Below are 20579 nucleotides of genomic sequence, written 5' to 3'. Positions count from 1 at the left end.
GGAGGATGGAGGCAGTCTGCAGTAGGACTGTGGAGGATGGAGGCAGTCTGCAGTAGGACTGTGGAGGACGGAGGTAGTCTGCAGTAGGACTGTGGAGGACGGAGGTAGTCAGCAGTAGGATTGTGGAGGATGGAGGCAGTCTGCAGTAGGACTGTGGAGGACGGAGGTAGTCAGTTACAGAACTGTGATGAAAAGGGACTATGGAATAGAGGCAGTCAGTGGAGAGATTCCTGTCCCCTCCACACTTTCTCCATAGTCCCATACTGACTCCCTACTTTCCACAGTTATGGGCAGTACTGTCTATCATTATTATTGCCTGTACAAACTGCTCATTGTGAACAAACACGTGTACAGTGCTGTCCTCTACCGGCCACCAGAAGAATGTCATACTCTGCCTTTCAGAGATATTTCCCAGAAACCTCTGCAATTAACCATATAAACTCCAGGAGATAACAACAACTCAGGTACGTGACCACGCGAGCAGTAACTACGGACGCCCCATTGGCTGAGTTACCTCGGAAGCTCCACCCTCCCCGAGGGGCGGGTCTGGCGTGTAACACATTGCACAGAGTTGTTCAGTGAGAGTGTTGCTTTTGTTCACGTGATGCGGGACAGCCAATCAGCGATCAGTAAACGGTGAACCGCAGCGGACTGAGGAGGAAGTTGGTGCAGGTCTGGGGAGCGAGTCCCGGAGAACCGGAGCCATGACCCGTAAGTATACCGGAGTGTGAGTGCGGTGATAGGCCTCCCAGGCGCTGACTGTGTAGCCGTGAGATGACAGGATGGTGGCGGAGCGTATATAGGCGGGAGCCTGCGGCCTGCGTGCCACGTCAACAAGGCCCTGGACCCCCGGGGGAGGCTGGGAGTGATGCGCCCCGGACCGCTAGTGATGGGCGAGTACCGGGATGGCTGCAGTGATCGGTGCCGAAGGTTCTTATGATATAGGTCTTAATCCCTTTACCATCCCGGATGCCCCAAGCTGTCGCAAGCATGCTGGGAGTTGTAGTTTTGCAACAGCTGGAGGCACCTTTGTTGGGAAACCCTTAACCCCTTGAGGTCACAGCCAATTTTCATTTTTGCATATTAGTTTTTTCCTCCTCCCCTTCCAACAGCCATAACTCTTATTTTTCCAACCACAGACCCATATGAGGCTTGTTTTATGTGCCAACCATTGCACTTTGTAATGACATCACTCATCTTACCCTAAAATATACACGGAGGGGGGGATTTAAAAAGCACCCCACAATTTAGCAGATTATGGGAGCCATGTTCTGTTTATACTGTAGGTCAATACAATCACATGGTTACATGATTTTTGGATTATTTTACGATGTTAAAAAAGTCAAACTTTAACAGAGTATGTTTAACGTTCTCCCTGTGACCCCCTATAACTCTCTTATTTTTCTGGTATTTCGTTTTCATTTACAATGTTCACTAGGTGGGATCATAAACATTATAACTTAAAGGAGAACTACGGGATTGAACATTTTATCCCCTATCCTAAGGATAGGGGATAAGTTTCAGATTGCGGGGGGTCCGACCGCTGGGGCCCCCACAATCTCCCGTACGGGGCCGCGGCTCTCTGCATAGAGAGCGTGTGTATACCACCGCACGAGGCGGCGGCTGACACGCGCCCTCCATTTACTGCTATGGGAGAGCTGAAGCGCTGCCTTCGGTAATTTCCGGCTCTCCCATAGCAGTGTATGGAGGGGGCGTGTCGGCCGCTGCTTCGTACGGTGGTCAACACGCCCTCTCTAACCAGAGAGCCGGGGCCCCAGCGGTCGGACCCCCCCGCGATCTGAAACTTATCCCCAATCCTTAGGATAGGGGATACAATTTTCAATCTCGTAGTTCTCCTTTAATAGTTTGCACATTTCTGCACGCGGTGACACCACATGTTTATTTTTCTTCATGTATTTGAAAAATAGGGAGTGATTCAAACTTTTATTAGGGAAGGGACTTATTCACATATATTAATGCTTTTTATGTTTTCACAGTTTTTTAGTCTCCATAGGGGACTATCACATGCAATCTTTTACTGGCAAACACTGACAGAACAGAGGCAAGTAAGGATCCTCGTGCCATCGTGCACGCTGTTCAGACCCTGCATCGGTCCCAATCTCATCCTCCATCCCCACAAAGGTCCAGCAGCACCATTTTAACAGCTTTAGATGTTGTGGCACCTTAAGGGTTAATGCCGGACATCGGTGTGACCGGTAGACTTACCAGTATTAAAGGAGTAGTCTACTGAAAAGTAACTTCAATCCGTTGTGCCCGGGCTGCAAAAAGTTAAAACAAAAAAACCTTTAAGGCACTATGAAGTTCACCCGTTAATAAACTTACGTTTGAAAAATAATTATTAACGCCCGTTAAACAACCCCATTCAAGTCAATGTTTTTTTTCGTTTACCCGTTATAGCCCGTCATGACTAACGGATGTTAGTTGTGACGGGAGAAATAATGGGACATGCACTAATTTTTCGCCCGTCACAAGAAACAGGTAAATTAAAGGAGAACTCCGAAATATAAAAATTGTCCCTCATACTGCCAGCAGTAAAAAAAATAAAGATGTACATACCTTCCTCCGCTCCCCCGGGGCCTCCGGTAACCGGCTCCGGTCTCCGCCGCGATCCACTTCCTGGTTGCCGGTGGTCAGATGAATCATACTGTGCTCAGCCAATCACCGGCCGCAGCAAAGTCCGACTCAGCGGTGATAGGCTGAGCGGCAGTGTGAAAACGCTTCAGGACACAAAATTCTTCACTACACCGTCTCCTGCGCCCGGGGCCGAAAATGTCACACTGCTGCTCAGCCTATCGCCGGCCGAGTTGGGACTTCACTGCGGCCAGTGATTGGCTGAGCGCAGTATGATTCTCCGACCACCGGCAACCAGGAAGATGATCGCGGCTGGTTACCTGAGGCCCCGGGGGAGCGGAGGAAGGTATGTACATTAGGGATCGACAGATCGTTTTTTTTTTTAGGGCCGATACGATAATCGGTGGAGGTTAGGGCCGATAGCCGATAACTTATACCGGAATACCGGTATAAGTTATCGGCTATTCCCCCCCCCACACCGCTGCAGTGGCTTTTGTGGTGCCATAGACCGCCGCTGCCACCCGCTTCTCTCCCCCTGCCTGTCCGGGGGTCTTGAGTCCTATCACCGCGACCGCTGCACCGCTCCCCCTACCACCGCGCTGCGTCGCACCCCCCACCGCACTGCCCCGGCCCCATTGCCTCCCCCATCCCCGATTTTATAATTACCTGTTCCTGGGGTGGGGGGGGGGGGGGGGGCAATCGCAGTGCGGTGGGGGCAGGGCATTATCGGCAAGGTGATTGCCAATACCGATAATGCCCAAAATCGTGATTATCGGCCGATAATATCGGCCAAACCAATAATCGGTCGATCCCTAATGTACATCTTTATTTTTTTTACTGCCGGCAGTATGGGGGACAATTTTTATGTTCCGGAGTTCTCCTTTAACAGAAGTTATTTTGAACATTGAAGTCTATGGCAAATGGATGAGCCTTTATGTCATCCATTTGCACGCTGTTTTAAAATATCCGTTATCACTTCTGAGCATGCTCAGAAGAGTTGACATCAGCTGATTCCTGCAGTGCTGAAGGACTACTACTACTCCCATCATGGAACAGACTTGTTTCCATGATTGGAGTAGTAATTCCCCACTGCAGGAGTCGGCCTGTGGTTGGGGAGGCTACATTAGTGTTTGTACTACCCCCATCATGGAGCAGACTCTGTTCCATGATGGGGGTTGTAGTACAGGGGCTGAGGGATTGATCGCACCGGGTCTCACTTCTGAGACCCGATGCGATCAGAAGTTATTAAAGGGGTTCTCCACTGCCCTGTCTTCCGGAGCCCCGCTCGCAGCGTCCGGAAGATTATTACTCCGGACGGTGTGTGCGGGCTTCCGTGTTCGACCGCTGTCACGCCCCCTTCCCATAGACTTTCGTTGAGGGGGCGGGCCTGATGTCATGAGGGGGCGGCCTCGAACACGGAAGCCCACACACAGCGTCCGGAGTAATAAACTTCCGGACGCTGCGATCGGAGCTCTGAAGACAAGGCAGTGGAGAACCCCTTTAAGCAGGGGAGAAGGCGGCATGCTCTGCAACCCTGCGATCACAATGTATTTTTTACTTTCATTTTTAAAATCCCCGCTGGGAGCTCTGAATGGCCGGTACTGAGGAGCCATTCAGGGATCCCAGCGGGGTTTTTAAAATGGACAATGTGAGGGGACATATGTAAATTAAAAGTGTTGTTGGGGAGGGGGCAAGATATATAGCGCTGCAGGGGGGGGGGGGGGCATAGAGCGCTATATATCTAGCCCTCCAGCGCATTTATAATATGCCTCACACCGGCACATTTATAAAAATATATATACCCCCCCCCCCCAGCGCATTAATAAAAATATGACCCCCGCCAGCGCATTTATATGTATATATCTATATCCCTCGCCAGTACATAATTTGCTGCAATGGAAAATTAAGACAAATGCGCCGGCGGGGTCACATTATGCGCTGGTGGGGGGTATAGAGATACACGTGCGCGCTCTGGCGGGGGTCATATTTTTATTTATGCGCTGGGGGGCTAGATATATAGCACTCTGTGGCCCCCCCCCCACATCACTTTTAATATACATATGTCCCCTCACATTGTCCATTTTAAAAACCCCGCCGGGATCCCTGATTGGCTCCTCAGTACCGGCCATTCTGGGCTTCCGGCGGGGAACTTAAAATTTAAAGTAAAAAATACATTGTGTGCATCACAGGGTTGCGGAGCATGCCGCCCGCTCCCTTGCTTAATAACTTCTGATCGGATCGGGTGTCAGAAGTGAGACCCCGTGCGATCAATCCCTCAGCCCCTGTACTACAACCCCCATCATGGATGGGGTAGTAGTACAAACACTAATGCAACCTCCCCAGCCACCAGCAGACTCCCGCAGCTGGGGAACTACTACTCCCATCATGGAAACAAGTCTGTTCCATGATGGGAGTAGTAGTAGTCCTGGCTGTGGGAGTCTGTAGCCAGAGGTGTTAAAACGTCCGTACATGACGGATGTTATGACGGGTCTTAACGGATGAATATGCCCGTTATTTGGACAGTCGTTAGCATCCATTAATCCACCTGTTATTAAAGGTCCGTTAACAATACATTATAACAGCTGTTTATTAATGGGTGAACTTTTATATTGTGAAAGCAGCCTAACCCACCTTCCTCCGTTCCCCCATAGCACCGCTACAGCTATCCAGTATGGCCTTCTTCCATGTGTACAGATCGTCGCACTGCCCGACAGAGGCAGTGATAGGCTGAGAGCAGTGTGACGATCTGTGCACGCGTAAGAAGACCGGACCGGATAGCTGTAGCAGCGCTACAGGGGGACGGAGGAAGGAGAGTTTTTTTAATTAATACATTATTTTTTTTCAGCCAGGGCACAACGGACTGAAGTTACTTTTCAGTAGACTACTCCTTAAATCATAACTCATACACTGTGGCCAGGGCTTACATGTACGCCATGTGTTGCCTAAATGTTAAAGGAGTTTTCTGGGCAAGTGGAGGGTTGTTAGAGGGGACCTTGGTTTTTCTGTACTTGATCCAGGGATTTACTGATTGCCATATTAAAGGGGTACTCCGCTGGAAAACGTGTTTATTTTTTATTTCCAGTACTGTTCAGCTGCAGTATACTCCAGAGGAAGTTCCTTTCTTTTTGAATTTCCTTTCTGTCTGACCACATTGCTCTCTGCTGACACTTGTCAGGAACTGTCCAGAGCAGGAGAGGTTTGCTATGAGGATTTGCTCCTACTCTGGACAGTTCCTGACACAGACAGAGGTGTCAGCAGAGAGCACTGTGGTCAGACAGAAAGGAAATTCAAAAAGAAAAGAACTTCCTGTGGAGCATACAGCAGCTGATAAGTACTGGAAGGATTAAGATTTTTTAATAGAAGTAATTTACAAATCTGTTTAGCTTTGTGGCACCAGTTGATTTAAAAATTAAAAATTAAAAATGTTTTCCACCGGAGTACCCCTTTAACCTCTTGAGGATGCAGGGCGTACCTGTATATAAAGCGGGGTTACGCCATGGCTAATGATAGCCTGGACCCTTGGCTAATAGCGCGTGGCATCGATCGTTGTGCCGCGTGCTATTAACCCTTTAGACGCGGCGTTCAAAGTTGATCGCCGTGTCTAAAATGAAAGTAAATTCCTCCTGGCAGCTCAGTCGGGCTGATTGGGACCATTGCGGTGAAATCGCGATGTCCCGATCAGCTAGAATGTGAGCGGAGATCCCCTCACCACCCTCTGTCGCGTCCGATCAGCAATTTGTTGCTCCAAGCCTGAAATCCAGGCTTTGTCATTCGACCGCCGATAACACTGATCTTTGCCATGTCATGAGATCGGTATGCGCAGTGTAATAGCCACTAGGGGGGATTATTACACTGCAAAAAAAAAGTGTGAAAAAGTTTAATAAAGATCATTTAACCCCTTACCTAATAAAAGTAAGAATCACCCCACTTTTCCCATAAAAAAAACTTATAAAAAAAACGTGTAAATAAACATATGTGGTATCGCCACGTATGGAAACGTCCGAACTATAAAAATATATCGTTAATTAAACCGCACGTTCAATGGCGTATGTGCAAAAAAGTTCCAAAGTCCAAAATAGCGTATTTTTATTCACTTTTTATATCATGAAAAAATGAATAAAAAGTGATAAAGTCCGATCAATATATAAAAATTGTAAAAACTTCAGATCACGGCACAAAAAAATGAGCCCTCATACCGGCCCGTACGTGGTAAAATTAAAAAGTTATAGGGGTCAGAAAATGACCATTTTATATGTATAAATTTTCCTGCATGTAGTTATGATTTTATTTTTTTAAGAAATACAAAATCAAACCTATATAAGTAGTAGGGATGTAAGAAAAAATCGATTATCGCGATTTTTTGTTCCGCGATACTGAATCGATTTTAAAATTCTGAGAATCGATTTTTTTTTTTATAAATTATTATAATTAACATTTACTGTATTTCACTCACTGAGTCACAGTCCTATTTGTCTCTTATTTTTTTTTATAACACGTAAACTCCTGACCACTAGTTGGCAGTGTACCTGTTATCAGCTCTGTCCCACTCGCAGGCTGCTACCGCGAGACTACAGACTCAGAACAAACAGGAAGGAGAACGTACGCACTCACAGGACAACTCTCACGGGATCTTGTTCTTTCTCAGCTAGAATAAGTTTTCCCAAGCTTTTAATAGGGAATATCGCGATATATCGTGATATATCGCCAACATGACAGTATCGCAATATATTGCGATATATCGAATCGCCACCCTGGTATCGCGATTCGAATCGAATCGCCAAATTATTGGCGATTCACACCCCTAATAAGTAGGGTATCATTTTAACCGTATGGACCTACAGAATAAAGATAAGGTGTCATTTTTACCGAACAAAATGTACTGCATAGAAACGGAAGCCCCCAAAAGTTACAAAACTGCATCTTTTCTTCAATTTTGTCGCACAATGAATTTTTTTTTTTCCGCTTTGCCGTGGATATTTTGGTAAAATGACTGACACTGCAAAATAGAATTGGTGGGGCAAAAAATAAGCCATAATATGGAATTTTAGGTGCAAAATTGAAAGCGTTATGATTTTTAGAAGGAGGTGAGGAAAAAATGAAAATGCAAAAAAAGGAAAAAACCTTTGTCCTTAAGGGGTTAATCTCTCTGGACAGACATGCAGCAGAAATGGATGATGCCATCTTACAGCATTACTGTTTAAATAATGTGAAATGTAACACAGATGCCCCCCACAATCACTACACATAGATGGGAAAAGCACTTGGCTTTGTGTCTTACTCCCCAGCTAGCCACTCAATCCAACTTGTAGCAGCAAAGAGGCTCCATTTTATTCAGAGAGCTGGGGGAGTGATTGGTGGGGTTCTCAGAACTTAGACCAGTGTTTTCCAACCAGGGTGCCTTCAGCTGTTGCAAAACTCCAACTCCCAGCATACCCGGACAGCCTTCGGCTGTCCGGGCATGCTGAGAGTTGTAGTTTTGCAACTGCTGGAGGCACCCTGGTTGGCAAACGCTGACTTAGACCCTGACCGATTAGAAACTTTCGACATGTCTGACTTCCCCCTGTACACATCCACCCTCTGAGCAGACACGTGTTTTCAGTCAGAAGCAAAGTCGGGCCAAATTTTCACATCATAAGAGGACGGTAGGATGTACAGATAATGGCGCAGACTTATCAAACTGTGAGGCTGCATGCACACCACATTTTTGCAATACAGTTCCGTATATCAGGTTTTTGATGAAAAACGGATTCCTCAAAACCGGACTAAACTGTATCAAAATGTGTGTACAAATTTCAGCCCGTATACGGTTTGAAAAATGATGTCCGGTTGCATCCGTTTTTTTAAGAAAAATACGTATGTTTTTAACTTTTCACTCCATTTTAAGTTTCACTTGTTTGATTGAAATTCCAGGTAAAAAAACTGTGCAAAGTCAAAAACCGTATGGTGCAATTCAGATGGAACAGTCATACGGTTCCCATTGACTCCCATGTTTAAAAAAAATAAATAAAAAAAAGTAAATGGTTTTAATGCGGTTTTTCACCCGGACCACAAAACGTGGTAGTCTACGGTTTTGGGTACAGGTAAAAAAACAGAGAAAACCCGTATAAGATGCAAAACAGACTAAACCGTATCATGCGTTTGACATGCGGTTTACAACGTTAAGTCAATACATACGGATTTCTGTACGGTTCCATATGGTTTTTAACCCCTACAGGACCCATGAGTCCGCTCCCATTCTATAACGCGTCATAGCGGGTTGGGCCCGGCCTCTAACAACGGCCGGGACCCATGGCTAATAGTGCGCGGCACTGATCGCGGTGTTAACCCTATTAACCCTTTAGACGTGGGGTTCAAAGTTGAACGCCGTGTCTAAAGTGAAAGTAAATCATTGCCGTTTAGCTCAGGGGGCTGTCTTGGATGTCCGTGGCGAAATCGAGACATCCCGAACAGCTGTGGGACACGAGGAGGGTCCCCTACCTGCCTCCTGATGTCCGATCGCTGAATGACTGCTCAGTGCCTGAGATCCAGGCATGAGCAGTCAAGCAGCAGAATCATTGATCAATGGTTTCCTATGAGAAACCATTGATCAATGTAAAAGATCAGTGTGTGCAGTGTTATAGGTCCCTATGGGAGCTATAACATTGCAAAAAAAAAGTGAATAAAGATCATTTAACCCCTCCCCTAATAAAAGTTTGAATCACCCCCTTTTCCCATTTAAAAAAAACCCAAAAAACTCTGTAAATAAACATATGTGGTATCGCCGATATGTCCGAATTATAAAAATATATTGTTAAACTGCACGGTCAATGGCGTACGTGCAAAAAAATTCAAAAGTCCAAAATAGTGTATTTTTGGTCACTTTTTATATCATGAAAAATGAATAAAAAGTATGAATCAATAAGTCCTATGAATACAAAAATGGTACTTCTAAAAACTTCAGAACATGGCACAAAAAATGAGCCCTCATACCGCCCCATATACGGAAAAATAAAAAGCTATAGGGGTCAGAAGATGACAATTTTAAACGTATAAATTTTCCTGCATGTAGTTATGATTTTTTCCAGAAGTACGACAAAATCAAACCTGTATAATTAGGTTATCATTTTAACCATATGGACCTACAGAATAAAGAAAAGATGTAATTTTTACCGAAAAATTTACTGTGTAGAAACGGAATCCCCCAAAAGTTAAAAAATTGTGTTTTGTTTTTTTTTTTTTTTCAATTTTGTCTCACAATGATTTTTTTTCCTGTTTCGCTGTAGATTTTTGGGTAAAATTACTGACGTCATTACAAAGTAGAATTGGTGGCGCAAAAAATAAGCCATCATATGGATTTTTAGGTGCAAAATTGAGAGTTATGATTTTTTAAGCGTAAGGAGGAAAAAACGAAAATGGAAAAACCCCGGGGTCCTTAACTTGAAGCCGTATATGGTAAAAACGTTGTGTGAATGCACCCTGAGAGAGAAAATTTAGGGATTTCCCCACAGCAACCAATCACAGCTAAGGTTTCACTTTACCTCAGCTCATTAGCTGAGCTGGGATTGGTTGCTGTGGGGAAATCCCTCCATTTTTTTTCTCTCACAGAGGTTGCTAAATCTGGGCCAATGAATCTGTAGACTCTCACTCCAAAGCCCCCTGTCCTCCATTCCCCGCCTTGTCAGCAGGTATCTGGAAGGATTTTGGATAAAACACACTAGAAGGGTGGGAGACCTTGGAAGCATCTTTTTCCCTCCTGGTTTTTGGAGTCGCATATAGTCCTGGGATCTTCCGGTGGTCCTGTTGTATCATGTTGCCTTTTTATCCTTCTTATTTGAAAGCATTTGCCATTGATCCATCATATGATAAAGTACTAAACACTTTAATCCTGTAGGTGGAAACCAGCGTGAACTTGCTCGAGCTAAGAACATGAAGAAAAATCCAGATAAGGGGAAAAAGCCAGATGATGGCTTATCTGCTGCTGCAAGAAAGCAGAGGTAATGTGGATATGAGCACATTGGGGTCTTGTAATTATTAGGAATGTTATGTCTCCAGATAAATCTGGGTTAGGCCCCTTTCACACTACAGGTATCATCCTGTAAAAAAACCTGTTATTACCGTATTTTTCGCCGTATAAGACGCACTTTTTCTTCCCCAAAACTGGGGGGAAAAAAGTCTGTGCGTCTTATACGGCGAATACACACCTATCGCGGCGGTCCCTGCGGCCATCAACGGCCGGGACCTGCGGCTAATACAGGACATCACCGATCGCGATGATGCCCTGTATTACCCCTTCAGACGCGGCGATCAAAGCTGACCGCCGCGTCTGAAGGGAAAGTGACACTAACCCGGCTGTTCAGTCGGGCTGTTCGGGACCGCCGCAATTTCACTGCGGCGGTCCCGAACAGCCCGACTGAATAGCCGGGTTAGTGCTTACAGGACACCGGGAAGGACCTTACCTGCCTCCTCGGTGTCTTCTCCGTTCAGGGATCCCCTGTATGGCCGGCGCTCTCCTTCCTTGTCGTCGCGTACGTGCGTCGGCGTGCGTAACGACGTGATGGCGGCGACGGAGAGCGAGGATACCCGGCCGGCAGCAGAGACGTTCCGGAGCGATGGGGACACGGTGACAGCGATGGAGCGACATCCAGGGCAGCGGTGACTGGTCCGGAGCGGCGGGGACACGTGAGTATTACCTCCTCCTGCAGTGATCTTCAATCTGCGGACCTCCAGATGTTGCAAAACTACAACTCCCAGCATGCCCGGACAGCCAACGGCTGTCCGGGCATGCTGGGAGTTGTAGTTTTGCAACATCTGGAGGTCCGCAGGTTGAAGACCACTATTGGGTTCAAAATCTTTATTTTTTAGATTTTGCCCCTAAAAATTGGGTGCGTCTTATACGCCGATGCGTCCTATAGGACGAAAAATACGGTACTCCCGGCAAAAAGTCCTGAAAGCAGTCGTCAAAAAAATCCCATTCATGTCAATAGGATTTTTTTGGAAAACCTTTTGCATCAGGCACGTCCGTTTTTACTAATGTCCGTTATTTTTGCCAGCACAAAAGACGGTGCATGCACTAATTTTTGGTCCGGCAAAAACAATTGTGAAAAACCGGACGTTAAAATTTTACATTGAAGTCTATGGGAACCGGATGTTAAAAAAACATCAGTTATTGTCAGGTTTTTTTTTAACATCCGTTTTTTTTTTTTGTACAGCTTTACAAAAAGCGTTAAAAGCCAGATAAAAAAAACAAAAACAAAAAACGGATGTAACTGGTAATAACGGATGAACGTCATCAGGTTTTTTAAGAAAAAAAACAAATAATAATGGATGATGGTCATCAGTTATCATCCGTTATTACCAGTTGTTGCATCCGTTTTTTTTCATCAGTTATTCTAAAATAACGGCAGTAAAAAAGCAGGATACCACCTGTAGTGTAAAAGGGGCCTTACACATTATTGCAGAATTCTATACTGTGCTTTCATCTACCTGAGCCAGTGTTTCCCAACCGGTGTGCCTCCAGCTGTTGCAAAACTACAACTTCCAGCAAGCCGAAGGCTGTCTGTGCATGCTGGGAGTTGTAGTTTTGCAACAACTGGAGGTTGGGAAACACTGACCTGAGCTATAGGAGCAAGCACTAAAAAATGACCGGCATCTACCAATAAACAGGTTATAGAACCTTGTTTGTGGCTTATGTGAAGCCTGCACTACAGACTGTTCCATGATCGGGGTAGTAGTACAGGGGCTGAGGGATTGATCGCACTGGGTCTCACTTCCGAGACCCCATGTGATCAGAAGTTATTAAACTGGGGAGCAGGCGGCATGCACCACTCCCCTACGATGTATTTATACTTTTCAATTTTGAATTCCTTGCCGGGAGTCCTGAACGGCCAGCACAGAGGAGCCATTCAGGGCTCCCGGCGGGTTTTAACCCCTTAAGGACGCAGGGTTTTTCCGTTTTTGCCTTTCAATTCTGCACCTAAAAATCCATATGATGGCTTATTTTTTGCGACACCAATTATACTTTGTAATGACATCAGTCATTTTACCCAAAAATCTACGGCAAAACGGGGAAAAAAAATAGTGTGACAAAATAGAAGAAAAAACTCAATTTTATAAGTTTGGGGGGCTTCCGTTTCTACACAGTACATTTTGCAAGAAAATTAATGTTTAAAATTGTCATCTTCTGACCCCTATAACTTTTTTTATTTTTACGTTTACAGAGCTGTGCAAGGGCTCATTTTTTGCGCTGTTATCTGAAGTTTTTAGCGGTACCATTTTTGTATTGATCTGACTTTTTGATAATTTTTTATTCATTTTTTTTTTTTTTCATGATCTAAAAAGTGACCAAAAAAACGCTATTTTCGATTTTGGCATTTTTTTGCGTGTACGCCATTGAATGTGCAGTTTAAGTAACGATATATTTTTATAGCTCAGACATTTACGCACGCGGCGATACCACATGTTTATTTTTATTATGGTTACATATTTTATATATGGAATTTGGGAAAAGGGGGGGGGGGTGATCAATGGTCTGATCAACTGATCTGTGTGCTTTATTGGTAAAGCCTGGTCCTGCCAGGCTTTATCATTCAGAGCGCAGGAGCTGGCAGTGAAGGAGAGGTAAGCCCTCTGGAAACACCTGGCAGCATTTAAATGTCCCTTTAGACGCCGCTGTCAACTTTGACAGCGGCAATCGAAAGGGTTAATAGCCGGCCGTGGCAATCGCCAAATGTCGGCTATTAACACCGGCCCTCAGCTACAGGAATCAGCTGGGGGCTGAGCGGTATGACGATGGCTCGAGTCGGGAGCCCACGTCTTACACCGCATGCCGTCTCAGGACGAGCGGCTCGTCATTCATCGGCAACCGGTTAAACTACTAATTTGACCCCCAAATGTATACCCCCCCCCCCCATACATATTTATAATTCATTGGCCCCAGTGTGCCTATCCTTATCCACCCCCCCTCCACCCTTATTTCCCCTCCTGCTGGCTTCTTCTCATCTTCTTGCTGTAGTTTCAAGATGCTGGCCGGCTCAGGAACCACTCGTAGGAGATAAAAACTTTGTTCCCAAGATGCAACGCCTATCGGAGTCGGCAAACATCTTGAAGCTGCACCGATTCTATATATCCTATTGAGCCGGCGGGCAGCGGATACCTATTTTAAGTTCGTTACCATTGTTGTGTATGGGGCTGCACAACATTTCAGGGTGAGCAGTTTTGATATTCTTTCCTCCACCCTTAAGTCCTTGTTTTAATTGCACCATAGAGCGCTCACCTTCATTTTTAGATCCTCATCTTTTTGGAGCAGGGTAGCAGCATGTAAGCTTCATTCATTCACCGCCGCCACCTGACATTTCCCCACTGCTGCCCTTCTCCTAGTGCAATCAGTGCACTGCTGGGATATGTCTATTCTCTGCTGCTCATCTCTGTCGGGTACGGTTATGAGCAGCAGAGAATAGACATGTCCCGGCGGTGCGCTGATTGCGCTAGGAGAAGGGCAGCAGCAGGGACATGTCGGGCGGCGGTAATGAATTAATGAAGCCTCCATGTGGGACATGTCTGCTTCATTCATTCACCGCCGCCGGTTCCAGACATGTCACGCTGCTGCCCTGCTCCAAGAAGATGAGGAGCAGGCAGTAGAAGGGGAAATAAGGACACAGGGGGGCAATTCATTATTATAAATATGCTTGGGGGGCATACATTTGGGGGTCAAATTAGTAGTTTAAAAACCCCCACCGGGAGCCCCTGAATGGCTCCTCTGTGCTGGCCGTTCAGGGCTGCCGGCGGGGTATTTAAAAGTGAAAGTAAAAATACACCGTATTTCGCAGGGGAGTGGAGCATGCCGCCTTCTCCCCTGTTCAAAAAAAAAATATTAAATATAGGACCTGTCAAGCACGGTGGCGCTCAGCAGTCTGTATGGAGCGGGCTCCAGACTCGTGCCCGCTCCTTACTCTGCAGTCCCCGGCTGTTCTCAGTAGTCGGGGGCTGCCGCGGCTGGCTTTTAACCCTTTAGATCGTCGCTGTCAAAGCTGTTCCCTGATGTCCCGTGGCTCTGTCATTGATAGATCCTGGCTGGACTAGGCTCTATCAATGGATCGCAGAGCACACAGATCAATGGAGTTTAATAGAACTCTATTCATCTGTCTGAGGAATCTAATGATTCCTCCAGTCTAATAGTGTAAAAAAAAAAGTTTAAAAGACACACTAACCTCCTTCATGTTAACAGTTCAAATCACCCCCTTTTCCTATATAAAAACATGTAAACATAATAATAAACATATTTAGTATCTGTGTGCGTAATAGTACGACCTATTAAAATATAACATTATGTATCCCATACGGTAAATGTAAAAAAAACTAAAAAAAAAAAAACACAGAATTGCTATTTTTATAATATCCCAGAAAAAAAAAGTTTAAAAAGTGATTAAAAAGTCAGAGCAATAACAAAATGGTACCGATACAAAAAACTGATTATGGTGCAAAAAATGAGCCCTCATACAGCCTGGTATACGAAAAAAAAAAAATTTAAAAAAAGCTACAGGGGTCAAACAAATGGCAATTAAAAAAATTGGGATTGTACAAACAATTTGCTATATTACTCTTATTCTTGTTGTGTCCAGTGCCACCTCTCAGGTTCCACTTGCTGGCTTAGTTTACATGGCTGCAGCAAGTATGTGCCCCATTGGTCTCAGTGGTATACATTATTATTACAGCCATGTAGACAAAGCTGCTGACGCTGGACACAGCAACAATAAATATAAGTATAACTAGGGCTGGGCGGTATGGCCAAATATGTGTATTGCAGTATTTTTTTAACTTATGGCGGTTCCATGGTAAATAACGGTATTCCCCCCCCCCCCCCCCCCAAAAAAAAAAATTTTGCCCCATCGGGGTACTACTCACGTCACCCACAAGTGCTGCCCTCCTCGACCTGTATGTTGCGGCCGCTGGCACTGACACTCTATACTGTATCCCTATGCCCAGGCTGCAAAAGGTAAACAAAAATGAGCTAACGCATGTCCGACGTCGGCCTTTCGCTGGTGACGTGAAGGTCGGAGAGCCATCATCCTATCACTGGCCGCAGCGATGTTCCGCCTCGGCCGGTGATAGGTTGAGCGCACTGTCGTGTAAGAAGCCGGCTTCTTACATGACAGTGGGCTCAGCCTATCACCAGCCAAGGCGGAACATCGCTGCGGCCGGTGATAGGATGATGGCTCTCCGACCTTCACGTCTCCAGGAAGCGGGTCCGGACTGACGGTGAAGGCGAGTTAAAGTTTATTTTGTTTACCTTTTGCAGCCCGGGCATAGGGATACAGAACAGTAACCCCTCAAGATACAATGGCCTCGACATACGTTATTTTCAACATACGATGGCCTCTCAGAAGCCATCGTTTGTCGGGCCACCTTGAAAATAAACGGTTCTCCGGCGGCGCTGGTTGCTACAGCTGCCGCCGGGCCGCAGCGCTGGGCTGTTTCAACACTGAAATCACGGAGGAGCGGAGCTTCAAATCTCGCGGGGAAGTCATGTGACGTTAAATTGTCACATGACATTGCCGCGAGATTCACTCTGCTGCGGGCCAGGTGTTATACAGTACAGTAAAACAGTGGTGAGTCCTAAAACTTATCCCCGGCCCCCATGTACATTATTCCCCTAACCTGTTAATGACCATGAACGTGTATACACGTCCGTATGCTGTTAACAGGGTATGGCTGATTCATTTAGCTGGGGGCCGACGTTAATAGCTGGCATGCAGCGATTGCCACGGCCGGCTATTAACCCTTTAGATCGTCGCTGTCAAATCTGACAGCGGCGTCAAAAGGAAGCTTTGAACACTCCCTGGTGGTCCAGTGGGGTGGATTGCCCCCCCCGCAGCATGATTGCGGGGGGGGGGGGGGGGGCGCGATCCACTGTGGAGGTAGCCGGAGGGCTTACCTCTGCTCCTGTGACCGTGCTTTATCAATAGAGTGCAGATCACACAGATCAATATGGTTCTATGCAAGCATAATGATCTGTAGGAGGAACCCAATGATTCCTCCTAAAAGTGTGTAGTAGTAGTTAAAAAAAAAAAAAAAAGGCTAAAAACACACAATTAACCCCTTCCTTATTAAGTCTAAATCGCCCCCCTTTTCCCAAATTCTATATAAAAATATATATAAACATAATAAAAATAAGCATATATGGTATCGTCGCGTGCCAAAATAGCATATTTTTGGTCACTTTTTATACAATAAAAAAATTTATAAAAAGTGATCGAAAAGTTTGATCAAAACAAAAATGGTACAGATAAAACTTCAGATCACGGCGCAAAAAACAAGCCCTCATACCTGCCCGTACATGGAAAAATAAAAAAGTTATAGGGGTAAAAAGATGACATTAAACGTATACATTTTCCTGCATGTAGTGATGATTTTTTTCCAGAAGTGCGACAATATCCAACCTATATAAGTAGGGTATCATTTTAATTGTATGGACCTACAGAATAATGATAAGGTATCATTTTTACCGAAATATGCACTGCGTAGAAACGGAAGCCCCCAAAAGTTACAAAATGGCGTTTTTTTCTTTAATTTTGTTGCACAATGATTTTTTTTTTTTTTTTTCGCTTCCCCATAGATTTGTGTAAAATGACTGATGTCTTTACAAAGTAACATTTGGTGGCGCAAAAACTGTGCATCCCTGGTATACTTCACTGTTTACCAACCAGGGTACACCCTGGTGTTGTAAAACTAGAGACTATCTGGGCATGCTGAGAGCTGTAGTTTTGCAACAACTGGATGCACCCTGTACAAAACACTTTTTCTGGTTTATCTGTACTTTGTGTGGTTATTTTTACTTACTTTGGGTTGAAATTCTATTGACTCAGGAGCCAATTACCAGTTTTCCATAGAGATAAGTACTCAACATATGATGGTTTCGGGGCTCCAGAACCAATTATCAGTTTCCCATAGACATATGAACTCAACATATGATGGTTTCAACATACAATGGTCCTCCCGGAACCAATTACCATCATATGTTGAGGGACCACTGTATAGAGCAGTGGTCTTCAACCTGCGGACCTCCAGATATTGCAAAACTGCAACTCCCAGCATGCCCGGACAGCCAACGGCTGTCCGGGCATGCTGGGAGTTGTAGTTTTGCAGCACCTGGAGGTTGAAGACTACGGGTATAGAGTATCAGCGCCGCAACTCGCGGGTCACATATGATTAGTTCCCCGATGTGGGGACAGCGTGCTGCGGCTGATAATTCATAAATTCCCGAGGGGGAGGGGCCAAACCGGTATTGCGGTATGGGTAAAAATTCATATCGTGCAGCACACAAATTTCGGTATTCGGTATGAACCGGTATACCGCCCAGCCCGAAGTATAACAACCTGTTAGTTTTTTAAATTATGCTGAGAAGCAAGTAGATCAAAATACAAATGGTGGATGTGCGGCTATGTTTCTCTATTTGTGTTGTATACAAGTATAGCGCTTGCTTTTTATTTTTATTTTTTTTTACAATCCCACATGCTGCAATATTTTTATTTATTTACAAATTTGGGTTAACAGCAGTTATGATATAATTTATTTTTCCTCTTTATTGTAGAGATGCTCAGATAATGCAAGAGAAGCAGAAAAAGGCACAGGAGAAAAAAGAGGAGCCGAAATAGCATTTGTGGAGTGCATGGTATGCAGGAAGATGACGACCATTCAATGATACATTGCCCAGTACCCGAACAAAAACATTTGGCTCAATGGCTTTGTTTTCCCCAATGCGAAGTTTGTTTGTTTTTCTTCTTCCCTGCTGTGCATAATTTTCCAGTCTTTTCCTTTAATCATAAACTAGTAGCATAGATTTTTATCTTCCTTGTGTACATATTATGAATATACCACTTTATTCCAACCCCGCACAAAGCTCAGGCCATTCTTTTATTTTTTCCCTCCCATGGCTTTCTCTGCATGCTGACCTAGCATCGGATAAGTCAGCTCAAGCAAATGTGATGGAAATCAAGGTCGAACAAGCACTTCACCATGATTCGAAGTCACTTGTGATTTTGTATTCACGGTGGACTCAGTCAGATATTTAATAAAGTGACTTTTTCCGTGGGCGTTGTCTTGTGAGTTTCTCTTATGGTGTTTTTTAAAAAATTTTTATTCAATATACACTGCTCAAAAAAATAAAGGGAACACTTAAAGGGGTACTCTGCCCCTAGACATCTTATCCCCTATCCTAAGGATAGGGGATAAGATGTCAGATCGCTGGGGTCCCGCTACTGGGGACCCCCGGGATCTCGGCTGCAGCACACCGCTATCATTACTGCACACAGCAGACGGGCAATACAGGGGCCGGGGCATCATGATGTCACAGCTCCGCCCCTCCTGACGTCACGGCCTGCCCCCTCAATACAAGTCTATGGGAGGGGGCGTGATGGCTGCCACGCCCCCTCCCAAAGACTTGTATTGAGGGGCAGGCCGTTACGTCACAAGGGGGTAGAGCCGTGATGTAACGATGCTCCGGCCCCTGTATTGCCCGTCATTACGCACGGTGCTGCAGCCGAGATCCTGGGGGTCCCCAGCAGCGGGACCCCGGCGATCTGACATCTCAATGTGGCATATCAATGTGAACTGAGGCAAGAAGGTTTGCTGTGTCTGTCAGCGTAGTGTGCAGAATATGGAGGCGCTACCAGGAGACAGGCCGGTACGTCAGGAGACATGGAGGAGGTTGTAGGAGGGCAGCAACCCAGCAGCAGGACTTTGTGCAAGGAGGAGCACTACCAGAGCCCTGCAAAATGACCTCCAGCAGGCCACAAATGTGCATCTGTCCACTCACATGGTCAGAAACAGACTCCATGAGGGCACAATGTCCACAGGTGGGTGTTATGCTTACAGCCCAACACAGTGCAGGATGTTTGGCATGTGCCAGAGCCAAGATTGGCAAACTTGCCACTGGAGCCCTGTGCTCTTCACAGATGAAAGCAGGTTCACACAGCACGTGGCGAACGTTCTGCTGCCTGCAACATCCTCCAGTTTGGTGGTGGGTCAGTAATGGTGTGGGGTGGCATTTCTTTGGGGGGGGGGGGGGTGCACAGCCCTCTATGTGCTTGCCAAGGTAGCCTGACTGCCATTAGGTACCGAGATGAGATCCTCAGACCCCTTACAAGACCATATGCTGGTGCGGTTGGCCCTGGGTTCCTTCTAATGCAAGACAATGCTAGACCTCATGTGGCTGGAGTGTGTCAGCAGTTCCTGCAAGAGGAAGGCATTGATTCTATGGACTGGCCCACCTGTTCCCCAGACCTGAATCCGATTGAGCACATCTGAGACATCATGTCTCGCTCCATCCACCACAGACTGTCCAGGAGTTGGCGGATGCTTTAGTCTAGGTCTGGGAGGACATCCCTCAGGAGACCTTCCGCCACCTCATCATGAGCATGCCGAGGCATTGTAGGGAGATCATATGGCATGTGGAGGCCACACACACTACTGAGCCTCATTTTGACTTGTTTTAAAGGAGTACTCGGGTGGAAAACTTTTTTTTTTTTAAACAACTGGTGCCAGAAAGTTAAACATGTGTAAATGACTTCTATTTAAAAAATTCCTAATCCTCCCAGTACATATTAGTAGCTGCATACTACAGAGGAAATTCTTTTCTTTTGGGATTTCCTTTCTGTCTGACCACAGTGCTCTCTGCTGACCCCTCTGTCCATTTTAGGAACTGTCCGGAGCAGCATATGTTTGCTATGGGGATTTTCTCCTGCTCTGAACAGATCCTGACATGGACAGAGGTGTCAGCAGAGAGCACTGTGGCCGTGACAGAAAAATCCAAAAAGAAAAGCATTTCCTCTGTAGTATACAGCCGCTAAGTACTGGAAGGATTAAGCTTTTTAATAGAAGTAATTTACAAATCTGTTTAACTTTCTGGCATCAGTTGATAAAAAAAAATATATATATATACGTTTTCCAACGGCGTACACCTTTAAAGCGCAACTCTCATAAAAGCTGGGTGCAATGACCTGCACAAAGCCTTT

At 45.6% G+C, this 20579-nt stretch overlaps 1 protein-coding gene across 2 annotated transcripts; it reads left to right on the top strand.

Annotated features, from left to right (window-relative positions):
- Window positions 1-555: 555 nt before the first annotated feature.
- On the top strand, window positions 556-18659 carry SERF2 (small EDRK-rich factor 2). 2 transcript variants are annotated; one of them, XM_056569258.1, is made up of 3 exons: window positions 556-711; window positions 10463-10565; window positions 18158-18659. In XM_056569258.1, the coding sequence occupies exons 1-3, from the start codon at window positions 705-707 to the stop codon at window positions 18219-18221; spliced, it is 174 nt and encodes a 57-aa protein (XP_056425233.1). In that variant the 5' UTR covers window positions 556-704; the 3' UTR covers window positions 18222-18659. The 2 variants fall into 2 exon arrangements, with proteins under 2 accessions (XP_056425233.1, XP_056425234.1); XM_056569259.1 differs by lacking the exon at window positions 556-711 and adding an exon at window positions 10160-10256.
- The last annotated feature ends 1920 nt before the right edge of the window (window positions 18660-20579 follow it).

Source organism: Hyla sarda, chromosome 4 (assembly GCF_029499605.1).
Source record: "Hyla sarda isolate aHylSar1 chromosome 4, aHylSar1.hap1, whole genome shotgun sequence".
Taxonomy (NCBI): domain Eukaryota; kingdom Metazoa; phylum Chordata; class Amphibia; order Anura; family Hylidae; genus Hyla; species Hyla sarda.
Note: the sequence above shows the minus strand (reverse complement) of the source record. Positions and strands in the feature narration are given on the sequence as shown.

Bases quoted from the DNA above. Each gene is read 5' to 3' on its own strand.
- SERF2 (XM_056569258.1), top strand. The intron at 10,566-18,157 runs GTAATGTGGATA...TCTTTATTGTAG, and splicing joins GCTGCTGCAAGAAAGCAGAG to AGATGCTCAGATAATGCAAG.